Source organism: Gymnoscopelus braueri (assembly GCF_963280865.1).
Source record: "Gymnoscopelus braueri genome assembly, chromosome: 13".
In the NCBI taxonomy this organism is placed as follows: Eukaryota; Metazoa; Chordata; class Actinopteri; order Myctophiformes; family Myctophidae; genus Gymnoscopelus; species Gymnoscopelus braueri.
This window is the reverse complement of record NC_137615.1, coordinates 13,185,492-13,201,213: the sequence shown is the minus strand read 5'-3', so window position 1 is coordinate 13,201,213 and position 15,722 is coordinate 13,185,492. Positions and strand designations below refer to the sequence as shown.

The following is a 15,722-nucleotide window of genomic DNA, read 5'->3' as shown; positions in this document are numbered from 1 at the left end:
ATGCTCAGTGTGAAGGAACAAGCACACAACAGCCGATGGGACTGTGGGATGGTCTTGAGCGACCGACATCTCTCATTGAAGAATGCAATAAAGACGAAAGGTTTACGAAGCGCTCATCCGCAAGCCAAAACTGCTGGAGAGGAGATCCACATCCAGAGCATTTTTGGACTACCATTGTAACCACACTGGACACAGTACATCCGGACGGAGGTGTTGGTCATGAATAGGGTTGGGATCTGGAACCGGAGGAACCGTAGGAACCGGATCCAACATCGAGGAACTGGAATCGGCTCCATCACATTTGGAACTGTTTCTGGAACCGGTTTTATCACACTGTCAGAGCTGGTATGTGGACCTCATGTCTGCTATACAATGACAATACCGGTTGTTCTCAAACGTTTTTTACTTCAAGGACCAGCTGGACCACCATAACTCTGGGAGTGTACAAACGGAACGGGTCCATTTGGTTCCATTTGTACACTCCTAGAGTTACAGACCCGCAATGGTCCATTTGAACCCCCTATAGGAATCATTAAAGGGAACCGTTTAGGATTCGTTAAGGAACCGGAATCGTTAAAATCCTAAAGGATCCCAACCCTGGTCATTAAGCAACCGAAGGAACTATTGCGTCCCTCCCTCTTTGTCCCGACTGACACAGACAGGCTTAACCGACGTGCACAGAAGGAGGTGTGATCATTTGGGAAGCGGATCACCCCCTATGAAGAATCGAGACTTTTGGCAGAACGCTGAATGGGTTTATATAGCATACCCAAATTGACAGGAAATTATTTGAGGAGATTGTCTCCACAAAGTGCCAAGATGGACAGAAGTGAAGTGGGGAAAGTCGTCCCGAACTAACCTCAACGCAACTTCACCCTCTCCCCCCCCCCCCCCACCCCTGCTGCAAGTTCTGCCCAGGTCTGCTGGTCTCTCCCACGCAGTCAAATCCTCAGTCTATGCGTTTGTAACTCAGAGAGGATACAAACCATTAGGTTACATTTGTACTCGCTCTGAGTTAAACTAACACTCACTTATTGTCGCTGTGTGGCCAAAACGTTATTTTCAGGAAATGGAAAACAAAACAAAAAAACAGTATTCCAATGGATCCAGTGTTGTTATTATTTAGTATCAAGCTCTTAATACTTGTCATTGGTTAAATATTCATATACCTACAGACAGACTTAACCACTTTCAAGCTGGCATCCCTACATTGGGCATGTCAACAAATGTCAAAAACTCAAGGATAGCCGATACAAGCTTACAAAGTATTGCATCGAGAGATGTTATGAGCTTGTAGATCATCTATTTTTGCTACTTTCGCACGACACTTGTCATGCGACAAAGTATTAAATAGGGCATTCGGTCGCATATGTCGCCTCTCGGGGTTAAATCAACGCTGAGGATTTCACTGTGTACTTTGACAAAAGACTAAAATCTGATGCATGTTGTCTTATTTGGTACGTCTATCTGCGTTAAAGAAGCATGACAGCTCAGCCTTGGGTCTCTGCATACAGTGTTATACATTATAATCTACCCCTCATCTGAGCTGGGGTAACCTTAAACATTTAACAGCCTGTTCCATTTGGGGGGGTGTCTCGTATCTAAATCAGATGACCTACCGCTTTTTGTTTCCTCCCCATTTATCATTGTACGTTGTATGGCTCAAACTTCCATATTGACAAAACAAAACAAAAATAACCTAAGTAGAAATACTTGTTCTTCTCCTACATTTCCAAGACTCATTTCCTACTGACAGTAGACATGGTGACAGCGACCTCCGGTCGGTTAACTGTTATTATTATTTCTTAACCCGCCCTTCATTGCTGGTATTTTGCCTTATTAAATGTTTGCTGTAAAACTGATTGATTCAGGATTTGTACTATAGACCTACGTTGAAAAAAACAAAACAACAATGGAAAATCTGTTAACTGTTGAAAAAGGTGATTTAACACTCTTCATGGATAACAGTAAGAATACAGTAGTGATATTAGATGTTACATTACAGTGTAATAGGTTCGTGTATAAAGCTTATTAACACAGGAGAACTAAACACGACATTGGAGCAGGTGGGAGCGGTACGTGGGCCGTTAAAGCCTGATTTATACTTTCTACTACGACAGTGTCACGCATAGAAAATAAGCGATCCACAAGCTCACAACGTGAGCTTGCAGATCAGCTAGTTTCAACGTTGTATGATGGAATATGAATTAAGCAGAAGAAAGTGAGAGATAATGGTAGTCTGTGTGCTCCTTGTCTTCCTCCCTTTCTCTGTCTTTCTATTCTGTCTCTCTCTCTCTCTCTCTCGTGGATGATCTAACAAGAATATTCTCTCTGTCTCTGTCATTTCCTTTGATTTGATGGCACAAGGTTATTTCAACTGGAGCTGAACTCTGTTTTTCTCTCTATCTCTCTCTCTCTCTCTCTGTCTCTCGCTAACCCCAAGAACTTAATCTCAATTATTAACATGTCCATTCTCATACTTCTATAACTCGGTCAGCTGTTGTTCAGCTAAATCTTAACAGATTAAAATGTCAATGTTTAAGTCATTAAGCTGGTGTGGAATTATTATTATTATTTTTATACTATATTTGTATATATTCTCATCTACTATTTTGGATCACTACTGAATTTTGAGCTAAGAAGTGAATTGACTTTGGACAGTTATCTTAATGAAAAGAGGCCTTGTGTTGTGAGATTGAGGAGTTAACAGTAAGAGCTGATATTACTTGAGTCAAGGACAACTAATAATGTCCTGTGTATGGTTGATAATGTATGAGATAAGATAATTATGTAATGGGAGATATCTATGTTGAGATATGTATATTGTGTTGTGGTTACTAGGTTGTCCTTCTAACTTCGAACACTAGATGGCCTCACCCCTTTTTCTATAAGAACTCAAATAAATTATGTCCGGGTTGAGGGTAGTGTTGCCACGTCCGCTTATTATAAGCGACTTTGCTTTTTCTGTAAAGTTGCTTGTTGGTAGTTGTGGATTGCGTTTTCTTGGGCTTGTTTCAAATAGCCAATATTGTTTAAGCATATTATGCTTAAAACATAGGGTTAAAAGGGCAAAGGGCTCGCTTCTTTTGGGCTTGTTTTAATAGACCTGGTCGCTTGTTTCTCTCGCGCAATCTGGCAACACTGGTTGAGGGGTCACGGAGCCGGAACCATGTGATGTAAATCTCCAGAAAACAGTACATGTGCACAAACTGATCGCATGTGATTGACTTCCAAAACACTACATTCTTCCTGTGGACATTTCTACTCACATAGGACAACATTGTGTTCTAAATAAGTGCTGTAACACATAGCAGAGCTGTTGTAGAGTGTTTTAAACATGGAGGAGGTGATCAGACTCCCTGAAATAGAGGAGAGCAAGAGTGCTGCCAAGAAGAGGAAACTCTCCATGAAGTTTAACTCCCAGAAAGAGTCAGACAAACGTCGGCAGAACGTGAACAAAGTGTGTGTTCTGGGAGAGGGCGACCCGTCCATCCAGCTGCTGGAACATCTGGTGTTCGGAGCTGAAGACCAGCTGGTGGACAACATTGTTAAGGTCAGTGGTGTGTGGAGGAAGAAAGAACCAATACCACAATGTAGAGATAAACACTCTGTTACAGGTAAAAGTCTGGTGTTCAGAAAGAAAGACCATTACTGCATCAAAAGTAATCAACAAACTACACTGTAAAAACTGGTCAAACATTGGCCAAATTGTCAAATAATATAAGAAAGAGGCAAACATTTGGAAAATAGCAGATCTACAAGCTCACTACGCTGTTTTAAGCTTGTAGATCTGCTATTTTCACAACATTTAGATGTTGAAACCAGTCAAACTAAATGTAATGCCTCAACTCCTACAATTCCAAGTGCTTGTCAGGGTGGGGGGTCCCCAGGTTCAAATATGATTATTTTTGGGGGGTCCCCAGTTCAAATATTATTATTTTGGGGGGTTGCAGCCTGAAAAAGGTGAGAACCACTGCCCTACTGGACCCCACTTTGAGAACCACTGGTATTATTGATAACTTATAATGACATAATATCCAGCCTTTTTAACAATAAATAAAAGCTCATCTCTTACAGCAGGTTAGCCCTGAAACATGACTGTCATATCATGACAGTCGTCATGTCATGGTAGCGTCATGGAGCGTCATGTGAACCATGGCTAACAGCAGGTCAGGGCATGATATTAGGTTGGTGCAATATAGTAGTGATGCTGTGCAAATTCCATGCATTCTATGGAGAAAGAAAGGAAGCCCTCTCTTCAGACTGTCCTGGTTCTTTATTTAAACAGTTCAAATCAAATTGTTATGATTCTGATTGGAATATTGTTACATGTGGACCGGAGTGCACCTGCAGTATTTCTAGATTGGTTGATATTTCATATATTATAAGTGTGTGTAATACATTTTATTTATTGCTGCCACTTGAGGTCATTATCTTGTCGTCTAGTATCATATCCATTTAAAAGGTTTGACAGAAAACGTGTATTTAGTAAAAAATTATATCCACTTTTTCACATTCTCCATCATTCACAGCAGCACTACTAAACACAATGTAATCTTACTTCAATTTATAGTTTTTACATGTGTGTTGCAAACAAACACCTGGTGTGGAAGGTAATTGTAATCACACCTGATTTATTACACCCACCTACATATTAATTTGATACCATAACCAATCATAGTATGTCTTTCCATAACCTATAGGTTTTCAAATGTGTTGAGTAAAGCTTCTTATTCTATTCTCCATTTCTTTCTCTCCCTCCAGGATAAACATCAGAAGCATAGCTTGTTATTGGATGATGATGATAAAGACGATGGCAACGAGTCCAGCGAGTCGGAAACGGAAAACGAGTCTCGTCTGCGGGTCCCGACGTTCAGGAAACCGGCCTGGGAGGATGATGATGATGAGCAGGAGGAAGAGTAAGAAGCTGTGTGTGTGTGTGTGTGTGTGTGTCTGTATGTATATGTGTTTGTGTGTGCGTTTGCGTGTGTGTAAGAGAAAAACACACAGTGTGTGCATAAACCTCATACTCCCCCCTCACACATGCAGATGGGGGTTATCCATTTTCATCTCCCTCACTTCATCGTTCACCAGTTATCTTCTGTCCTCCTCATCTCCCTCCTTGTCCCCTCTGTTCTGTCTCTCTCCATCAGGGTGGACATGAGACATCGTTTCCGTAAGGACTTGACCAAAGGAACTGCAGAGGCGACCATGACCAAAATGAAACTACAGCAGAGAATGAAGGAGCAGTGAGTAGAGACAGACAGACAGACAGACAGACATATACTATCACTACAGATGCACCCAGGTGCAGGTTGGATGACTTAAAAGGCTGAATTCTGCTTCTGTGACGAAGTCTCCGTAGCTACAGCAAGTGATTTATTATAGCTACTGTATGTGTAAGGTTTAACCGTTGAGTGTTGTGTCACCTCAGCAAAACTAGATGGTAGCTATTCTACAGTACCAAGAAGTAATGATGTTTACACTGCACTTTATTACAAAATATCAGTCAAAACATGGGTAATCGGTGGTCTAGGGCAGTGGTTCTCAAAATGTTTAGCTCAAGACCCAAGAGAAATTAGATGTTTGCCCGGGACCCAAACTAGTGAAAATAGCAAATCTACAAGATCTACGAGCTTGTAGATTGGCTATTTTCACTTGGTTACTTATTATGTTTTTTACATTTATGGAATTTCTTAAAATGTTTTTGTTATTTTTATTTATTTATCAAATTATTGTGAAAAATGACAGTTTTCTTTTCTGAAAAAAACTGTCTGTCCTCAGGTTTCAGAAGGCCATGGGAGGAGCTCCCTCTTGGGCAGAGATCAAAGTCTCAAAAAAGAAAGGTTAGAAAAAACCTCAGCCTTTTCTGCTTTTTAAGACGAAATTCTGCTATTCATGTCAAGATTGGGATATGGACAAAAAAATCACTATAACCAGAATACCTTCTTGTGATATTTATAAACATCCCGATATACAGTATACATATATTATACAGGAGTGGAAAATCGTTTTGTTTGGTTATTCTGTCAAAAAAGTATGACTCCAATAACTTCCTCTCTGTCCGTATCAGCTGAGGAAGACGATGAAGAAGATGAACTGGACGAGGACGACGAGAGCCTTCTTAGGACAACAGGGAACTATGTGGTGTCGTCAGACAGCCTACCTACAGGGATCCTACGGGTCAGTAGATTTGAGGGTCCAAGGATAGAAGGTGTTGTTTTTACAAATGAAACAGAAAGATGACTATGGTTCATTCATGCTAAGAGTCAGGGCTAGTGTAAGACGTGAGGTTGTTTATATTGTGGTCAAGTTAAGGGAATTAAGTTGAGGAAATAATAGTAATTGGTCCTCACAAGTATGTGAATGTGGTGTTTGTATGTCCGTCTCCCAGATGAAGAGGTGTCTGAATGCCAACAACGCACAACCATCAGACAGCAAGCTGACCACAGTCCAGTTCCACCCTTCAGCCCAGGTCATCATGACGGCAGGCCTCGACCAGGCAATCTCCCTCTTCCAGGTACAATTGAATTATTATGTGTCCCCAAGGGACCCCAGCCAATCAAATGTCTTAATCTTGTGAGTAGTATTTTAAAGATGAGTTTCCTGATGGTTTCTACGAAAGGAGTGAAACTATAACACATTGACGTTGTTGTGGTCTCTTGCATTTGTCATCATTCATCCACACTATCTCTTGGATTTCTCCAGTTTACTTTTTTTTTTGTAATTGCAGATTCATGTTAGACATTTCATGTGGAAGCAAGTTAAAGCTGCACTATGCAATACTTTTAAGCGGAAATGAATTTTATCAATCTAATGTTTAGATTGATAAAATCCTCCATTTCTGCTTAAAATTATAAGCCCAGAGGTGAGGCAGAGGAGGATGGTGGGCGTGGTCAAGATGGCCACCAAGAAAATGTAATCCGGTGCTCAGTGACTGTGCAGAATCCCGTCCCTCCCCAAATTTTAAGATTGCACGTCTGGATGAAATCTTTCATTGTATTCAAACTGTCCTAACTGTCCTATACATGCGTGTCGTGACTCATGATATATTTTATGCAGTTTTTGTGATGAGAGTATTAACTTTAACTTTGTGTCTGTGTGTGGTTGATTGATTGACAAAAACACATGAACATCGTCTCTGTCGGGTGGAAACCTCAAATGTCCAAAACGTCTTAGGAATCAAATTCAAAAGTAGCAGATCTACAAGCTCAAAATGTGTCGCTTTGCGCCGCGTTTCGAGCTTGTGGATCTACTACTTTTGATGACTTTGTGATCAAGTAGGGTATGTCGGTGTCTGGGTCTGTGATGATAACTCATGCACCACGCTGAAAGCCTGATGTATAAATCTTAACCACTGTATCTGAGACCTACACACAGTATATCGTCTGTCGGGTGGAAACGTCCTTACGTGGCTTAGATTCTAAACCACGTAAGGAATTGAAAACTTTTAAGATCAGTCCATTGCTTCCTATTTAAAATGCTGTTCACTGTCCTGTACATCCATTAGCCACACAATGAGCTTCAGTTTTCTGGTATGACCAGTATCGAAACAGTTACCTTTCACTGCCACTTGGGGTCGCCAATGGACAGTGTGAAAACCCCCACCAGCACAGTTTTAACCCATTGAGACCTGAAGCCGATTCTACATGTCTCCTAAATCTCAACAGTTTTCTGAAAAACATATGTTTCTATATCAGTGGTGCTCAATCTTTTTCACGTCAAGGACCCACAAAATTATATGTACCCCCAAGGACCCCCATCAAAATATTTTGTTCCAGGGACCCCCAGAAGCAACGATTTGAGTTAAAAATGTTCACTTTAAAAATATATATATTCAAAGATTTGCACACATTTTCACGATTTTTCAAAAATAGCAGATCTACAAGCTCGTAGCGCGGCACTCGGTGCCGCGCTATGAGCTTGTATATCTGCTATTTTTGAATAGCCCAAAGTGTAAAATAATGCTTTTTAGCTCAAATCTAAAAATGACACAGTTCCAGGTCTTAATGGGTTAAAACCTGATGTTCTCTTTTTAAATGTGATTCTATTCTAGTCTTTTACATAAACATTGACTTGAGACAGTCTGTTTGTCTCTGTTTAACCACTTAAGTCCTAGTCTATACTTTGACGTGATGCGACGCGTTGTTAGCGTGTAGATCAGCTATTTTTGCCGGGGTGTAAGTGGTCAAAGTCCCTCAAGCTCCGCTGCTGCTCTTTGCCTCCTCAGGTGGACGGTAAGACCAACCCCAAGATTCAGAGCATCAACTTGGAGCGCTTCCCCATCCACAAAGCCCAGTTCACCACGGACGGAGAGAAGGTGGTGGCCACCAGCCTCACCAACAAGATGTTCTACATCTACGACATGATGGAGGGCCAGGTGGTCCCTGTGCTGACGGTCAGAGGTGAGGAAGAGGAGGATGGTGGTGGACGTGGTCAAGATGGCCACTTAGAAAATGCAATCCGGTACCGAGTGACTGTACAGAATCCCATTGCTCCCCAACTTTTAGATTGCTCGTCTGGATGAAATCTATCATTGTATTCAAACTGGCCGAGTCCTACAGTATCAGTGGTGGAAAGTAACTCAGTACATTTACTTAAGTACTGTACTTAAGTACAATTTTGAGGTATTTGTACTTTACTTGAGTATTTCCAATTTCCAATACTTTTACTTCTATTCCACTACATCTCAGAGGCAAATATTGTACTTTAACTCCACTACAATTATTTGAGAACATTAGTTACTAGTTACTTTTCAGATTTAAATTATGATATTATGAAACATACATTAACCACTTTAGCCCTGTTTTATACATAGGCTATTTGAAAATAGCCGATCTACAAGCTCACAACGCGTTGCGAGCTTGTAGATCTGCTATTTTCAAACATTTTAGTACTTTTACTTTTGGTACTTTAAGTACATTTTGATGCCAATACTTTTGTACTTTTACTCAAGTAAATTTTGAATTCTGGACTTTTACTTGTAACAGAGTATTTTTATTTTGCAGTATTGGTACTTTTACTTAAGTAAAGAATTTTAGTACTTTTTCCATCACTGTACAGTATACATGTCGTGACTCATGATATGTCTTCTATGCAGTTTTTGTGACCAGAGTATTAACTTTGTATCTGTGTGTGGTTGGTTGGCTGGCTGATTGATTGATTGACAAAAATACATGAACCCAATCGTCTCTGTCGGGTGGAAACCTGAAATGTCCAAAACCTTTCAGAATTCAAATTCAAAAGTAGCAGATCTACAAGCTCAAAATGTGTCGCTTTGCGCTGCGTTTCTAGCTTGTGAATCTATTACTTTTGATGCTTTTTTGTGATCAGGTAGGGTATGTCTGTGTCTGGGTCTGTGATGATAACTCATGCACCACGCTGAAAGCCTGATGCATAAATCTTAACCACTGTATCTGAGACCTACACACACGCACATATCTGGGGTGGAAACCGAAACGTACGTAGTACGTACTTTTTAAGGATTCAAATTCAAAAGTAGCAGATCTACAAGCTCAAAGTGTGTCTCGCCACGTTTCGAGCTTGTGGATCTGCTGCTTTTGATACTTTTGTGTGACGCTGTTTGTATGATCAAGTAGGGCATTCATTTAAGAAAAAAACACAAAAGTTAGAATATGGAGGAGATAGGAGGTTTCTGCCTGACAGCGACGATATATTTGTACATATCTGTCAAAAGGATAAAGCACAAAAAGCTTGAGAGCGTATTTCCATTGTGGATTTCTTTTGTCGGGCAGGGGGGGTCGGGGGGTAGCAGAGACATAAATATACATTCATACAATTTCAACATACTAGACAACTAAACAACATTAAGAGAGACACTGTGTTTAGTTTACACAGCGGTGGACGACACAGAATTCCGGGTCTTGGTGCAAAATTTGCAGAGGTCCGTCGGTGCAAATGAAATGAATATATATATGTATGACATCCATGTGGTTTCTGGTGTTTTTAGGTCTGAATGAAGCCAAGGTGAAGGAGTTCTCTGTTTCTCCAGAGGGAGATTCTCTGCTCCTCACTGGAACCCGTGGATACCTGCACGTCCTCACCTTAAAAGTAGGTTCGCGGTTCACATCGTAGGTGTTTAGCTGATAGGTTATTATATTTTTGGGGGGCCTTTTCTGCCTTTTATTGGATAGTACAGTTGAGTTTGACAGGAAACGGGGAGACACGCAGAAAACACGCAATATGACACGCAGAAAAGGTCGCCGGGCTCGGGAATCGAACCCGCGAATCACTGTCAGGCTGCATTAGAGCGTATATGTGGTATGCGCCTTAACCACTACTAGGCCATTTGGTGGGTTCCCAGAATTATGCTATATTTTATACTCTTGTTGTACGATGGTGTTGCGCAGTGAAAATGTCAGATCTTTAAGCTCACAAAGTTTGTAAATCTGCTACTTTTGAACATGTTTGATGACATGCCCAATATGGAGACACCTGGTTGAAAGTGGTTAATGTGTTTGTTTGTTTGATGACATCTTTGTGTGTGTTTTCCAGACAAAAGAGGTTGTTCGCAGTATGAAAATTAACGGAAACGTCGCTGGAGTCGCCTTCAATCGCGACGGCAGCAAGATCTACACACATTCTGGTCGGTTCACACGCTAGTGTTTCTGTTTGGGCGTGTCTGTTGTGTGTGGGCATGCTGTCACATTTCCTCACAGACCTATTTATATTACTCACCATCATAAAAAAACAAAACAATTCAGATTTTCCAGTGTGTGAACATTGTGGTGGTCTTTTAACTTTTACAATGGATTATTTAATGGGTTCAATAATGAAATGAAAGACTGTGATACATTGTAATTATACCAGCTATGGTTGTTGTTAAATAGCTGTGGCATAATCATGACGTATCATGGCCTCAGCTGTATTATTGATTTTGTAACACGGTTGCCCGTGATTAGGGACAAGAATCACCCACAATTTTAACCGAAACCTCTCAAGCGTAGCAGTGAGTTATTATTGTGATGATACGACAGAGAAATTCAGTGTTTTGAGGAGGATTTCCAATTTGGCCATGTCATAATGAGATTTTGTTTAGGATTAAGTGTGTCCTTGTATTGTATCTCTTATGTGGACATAAATAAATTATTAAATGTGTTTGTGTGTACACAGAGGAGGGGGAGGTGTACGTGTGGGACTCTCGGAGCAGCCGCTGTTTGAACCGGTTCACAGATGAAGGCTGTGTACATGGGACCTCCATTGCTGCATCCAAGAACGGACAGTACCTGGCCTGCGGGTAACAAACACACCAATAACTGGCCTCATCCTCTTTATTAAAACATATGAATCTGTATTTTTATAGAACCTGTCAAATTTGTTCAAATAAAAAGCAACGGTAGATGGGCTGAAATGTGCGCATGCGTTCCCTGTCCCCAGATCCCAGTCGGGTGTGGTGAACGTATACTCCCAGGAGGCGTGTCAGGGCTCTGCAAATCCCAGGCCTCTGAAGGCGGTGAAGAACCTGCTGACCACGGCCACCTCCTTGACCTTTAACCCCTCCTCTGACATCCTGGCCGTGGCCTCCTCTGCTGAAGATGAGGCTGTGAGACTGGTGAGTCATCGATGTCCTAATTTAGTGGTTCGCGATCTTTTTTTTATTTCTCAAGACTTACAAACCTGTAAGTGTCCATTTAGAACCCTCTCAATGAACCCTGAGGGTCCCTGGACCGCACTTTGAGAACCAATGTCCTAATGTACCCCCAACTCTTAATAAAGCAACTCTCTGGCTGACAAATAGACCCTTTTCGACAGCAGGAACTTTTCCCAAAAGTCGGGGACATTTTTCTAGAACTCCTTTTGCAGCAACAGGAACGTTGTATTCAGTGGTGTAGTGGTGGGTTTTTTTAACTGGGGGGATGCTATTTTTAATACGAATGCACACAGACACGCTTCGACCAGCATTAGCCTATGAACTATTCATTTTACTTTGATGTTTCATTCATTTTAGTTAGGTTTACGTGTGCAGAGTCTGCAGACATAGTTTTAGTTAAAAATGTGCTATTTTTTTTTGTCTGTTTTTTATTTAGTTTTAGTTTTCTTTGTAACTTTTCCAAGGAATGCCTTGCTTTATAGAACCTAAGAACGAAAGGTAGGATAATAGACTGCATATAGGCTAACCTGTGATGGTGGAAAAACCAAAACAAAGATGGACGCTGATAAGAATAGGCTATCCTGACTATGACTTGTGAAACAAGTTTGATCTTTCACTCCACTGCCCTCGCTAGACCAACACATTTGAATGGAGAGACCAGACGGGGGTTGGGTTCAGGTTGTGCATCTGATGGGTTGTGAAGTGCCTTTAACTGCTGGATATCGTTTTCCTAAGTAGCCTACTAACAACTAATCTAAATAGGCTACTACTACAGCGGTATGCTATCATACATGTTAGCACACCTGACCTACTGTGTAGCCAGGTGGGTACTTGGCGCACAAATCGAGTGGAACGCATTCTCGTGTGCACACATGTGCATGTGCTCCTGCTCAAAAGACTGGTGGGACGCTGTGGTACCGCGTGCAATAAGCACTGCACCACCCACTGGTTGTATTGCTCCTGGGCCAATGCAACTCCTTGCAACTGCCAGTTGCATTGGTGTGGACTATCCTTAAGCCTTAAGTGTCGGCGTGTGTCAGGTTCGTCCACATACGGTAACCGTCACTGTTATTGTAAAAAGAAATCATTTTAAGATAAAAACAGCAAATCTATGATTAGATTTTGGTCAGAGTGTGAACTAGAGCAGGAAAAAGGGTGATTTTTACTTGTTTGACGGTGTCTATCTACTAACCTAACGACTATTCTTGTACTTCAGAACCTTGTAGTTACTGAAACCTGAAACCTTGACGCCTTAAGTCAAAGGTCGGTTGGTCTGTCTGACTGTCACTGACTGACTGACATGAAATTCAATTGCAGAGCAAAATGCAAGAATGATGGTTTCTGTCATCTGATTAACTTCACCCTACAAATAAAGTTGGACATCAATTGACTTATTGTGTCCTGTCTTGTGATGATGTCTCCAGGTCCACCTGCCCAGCCTGACCGCCTTCTCAAACTTCCCCGTGGCCAACAGGAAGGTGGTACACCGTGTCGGCTGCTTCGACTTCTCCCCACACAGTGGCTTTTTCTCACTGGCTAACAACAAGGGCGTAGCCCCCCTCTACAGGTCAGTCATTCTGTCAGTTGTACACTGTGTAACATGGAGGGGCCGTACATCAACCTCGCTGCCAGTGCCATATTAAGAGGGGCTACTTGCCATAACTCACATTGCAATAAATATGCCTGAGTTGTACATAAGTACCTGAAACTAAAAGGTTCTCTAAAAGGTTTATAACCATTACTTTACTATACTTTACTACTAGTACTATGTAAGATAAAGTGTTTTGGTATGAAAACCCACATTTTCCTATATCAAAATAACATAACTACATGTTAGAGATGCGCGGATCGCGGTTTTAGCCGCGGTTGCCGCAGTTAACCGCAGTTTGGTTGGATTTGGGTCAATCAAATATAATTATTAATTAATATCGGATAAACCGCGGGTGAAATATTGCGGTAAATAAATTAATGACATCTAATATATCTATCCATAAAATAGCTAAATCTCTGCGTGTCTGTGTGAGTGTGTAGAGCAGCCTCTGTGCGATGCGATCACAAAATGCATTGATTTAGCCTATGGAATGTCGGTGCGTCTTTTTTCTTTTTTTTTTAACCCGTGCTGCTGTGCTGCGCTGAAGAGCAGTGCGCTCTGTATGTTGGATGCCACACAGTTGGATGCCGCACCGACATTCCATAGGCTAAATCAATGCATTTTCTGATCGCATCGCACAACTAATACTAAAACTAACGGGGAATACCAGAAAATAATAATATTTTGACATACGGGAAAAACGGTTGATGCGGATATTAAAATTGGATAATATAATTATTGCGGTTGGATAACGGATGGATAATTAATTTGTACCGCGGATTCGGATGACCATGACAGGCCATCCGCGCATATCTACTACATGTCTAATATTTGTAACAAACCGAACCACATGACAATCGGTTGAGAATTCAGTGAGTTATGATGATTTTAATTGTGGAGAGATCTCCTGCTTCAATAGACATACAGTACATGGGGCATTAGCAGGCATGTCTTGAGCTCCCTTAATATGGCGTTCGCTATGGCACAACGCTCCAATGAACAGCAGTGTATATCTATAGGGTGGTTCATTTTAGTTCAGCCACAATCTGGTTCATCCATCTGAGCCACAAACTGGTTCATCCATCTGATGGTTCAGACCACATATGGATAATATAGCAGTAAATCTGCTGGGGTTAGGCAGGGCTTCCACCCTGTATAACTCAGTGTACACAGTATGGGCGTGGGCCACCGTGCTAAAAGTATTCATTCATGACTCTCCCTGTCCTTATCTACGCATTAATTTATGAATAGGTTGATCAGGATCGATTTGTGTAAGAATTGCGATTCTTATTAACGATTTCAAAATCAATTTTCCAAAAATCGATAAAAAAAATACATATATATCTTTTGATTTTTTTTGATTTTTTTTTTGCTGGTTAAAGTTAAAGGAGTTTTTACTCTATGGTGTTTGTAAGAAATGTAAGCTTACCATAATCACAGTAAACATTATCATGTGTTCAGTCAAGGGCTTTATGGGAAAAGTGAAGTCCAGTCACTTCAGTTCAGCACAGCTGAGGTGTGTGTGTCACTGTCCAGCTGACGCTCGTTGACACTCAATGTCAACTTGCATCAAAGCAATTATGTTGTGTTTCTGCATCAAATAGAACTACACCTAATCTAAGATTCCATCAAAGCCAAGAATTTGTACACGAACCTCTCTGGTATTATATAATCTTTTGTTTGAGCTGTTGGAAATAACTAGGCTGCACTTGGTTGTTAAAGTCAAGATGAAAACAATATAATAATTTGGATTAAACCGAATCGTAACCCCAAGAATCGGAATCGAATCGTGAGATAGCAGAAGATTCACAGCCCTAATCAGGATATTGTATAAGTATCAAAAGGTTAATAACACTATTATAAACCTATGGTTGTTTTGATGATTTTATCATTGAATAAATCTCCCTGTTTGTTTGTTTCCTTGCTCTTCCAGACTGCTGCACTACAAGGATTTCTAAAGAGTGGGATGTTGAAGAGGTTTCATTCTGTTTGGAGTGTCTAAAAGGAAATATTCATTAAAGTTGTACATTGTTGCTGTCGAGCTGAAACCTTGAATGCACAAAACCGTTACTTTTCAGGAAATGTGTTCTAATGCATTCAATGTAGTTATTATTTAGTCACAAGATCTTGTTAATACTTTTCATTGGCTAAATATTTATAAAACTCTACATTAGCAACTCTACAAGCTCACTATGCAACACGATGCGACTCGTGAGCTTGTAGATTGACTATTTTCGCGTCTTTGGTGTGACACTCTTGTACTACGAAGGAGGGCAATAATTTACGAAAACGACTTTTTAAATATGGAGATACAAGGTTTCTGCCTGACATCAACGATATTCATTTATGTAACGTATGCATGGTTGTCCTACTCACCTGACCTGTCACCAACCATTGAGGTGTGCATCGGCCTTCGTCTAAACGTTTGTAATGTATGCATAAAAGATAAATGCATACCTACCTACATACATACTGTACATAATTAAACTGACAGTTTCGTCTAGACTAGAGCGACTTAAC

General features: G+C 40.8%; 1 protein-coding gene across 1 annotated transcript; it reads left to right on the top strand.

Annotated features, from left to right (window-relative positions):
- The first annotated feature begins 3,194 nt into the window (after positions 1 to 3,194).
- Positions 3,195 to 15,235, top strand: utp18 (UTP18 small subunit processome component). The gene is made up of 13 exons (XM_080446717.1): positions 3,195 to 3,553; positions 4,765 to 4,919; positions 5,154 to 5,249; positions 5,785 to 5,846; positions 6,074 to 6,183; positions 6,395 to 6,520; positions 8,231 to 8,405; positions 9,971 to 10,071; positions 10,516 to 10,606; positions 11,134 to 11,257; positions 11,398 to 11,572; positions 13,036 to 13,178; positions 15,136 to 15,235. The coding sequence occupies exons 1-13, from the start codon at positions 3,338 to 3,340 to the stop codon at positions 15,158 to 15,160; spliced, it is 1,599 nt and encodes a 532-aa protein (XP_080302843.1). The 5' UTR covers positions 3,195 to 3,337; the 3' UTR covers positions 15,161 to 15,235.
- The last annotated feature ends 487 nt before the right edge of the window (positions 15,236 to 15,722 follow it).

Coding starts and splice junctions, on each gene's coding strand:
- utp18 (XM_080446717.1), top strand. CDS start 3,338: ATGGAGGAGGTGATCAGACTCCCTGAAATAGAGGAGAGCAAGAGTGCT. Junction 6,184..6,394: donor TACCTACAGGGATCCTACGG/GTCAGTAGATTT, acceptor TCCGTCTCCCAG/ATGAAGAGGTGTCTGAATGC. Junction 10,072..10,515: donor TGCACGTCCTCACCTTAAAA/GTAGGTTCGCGG, acceptor TGTGTTTTCCAG/ACAAAAGAGGTTGTTCGCAG.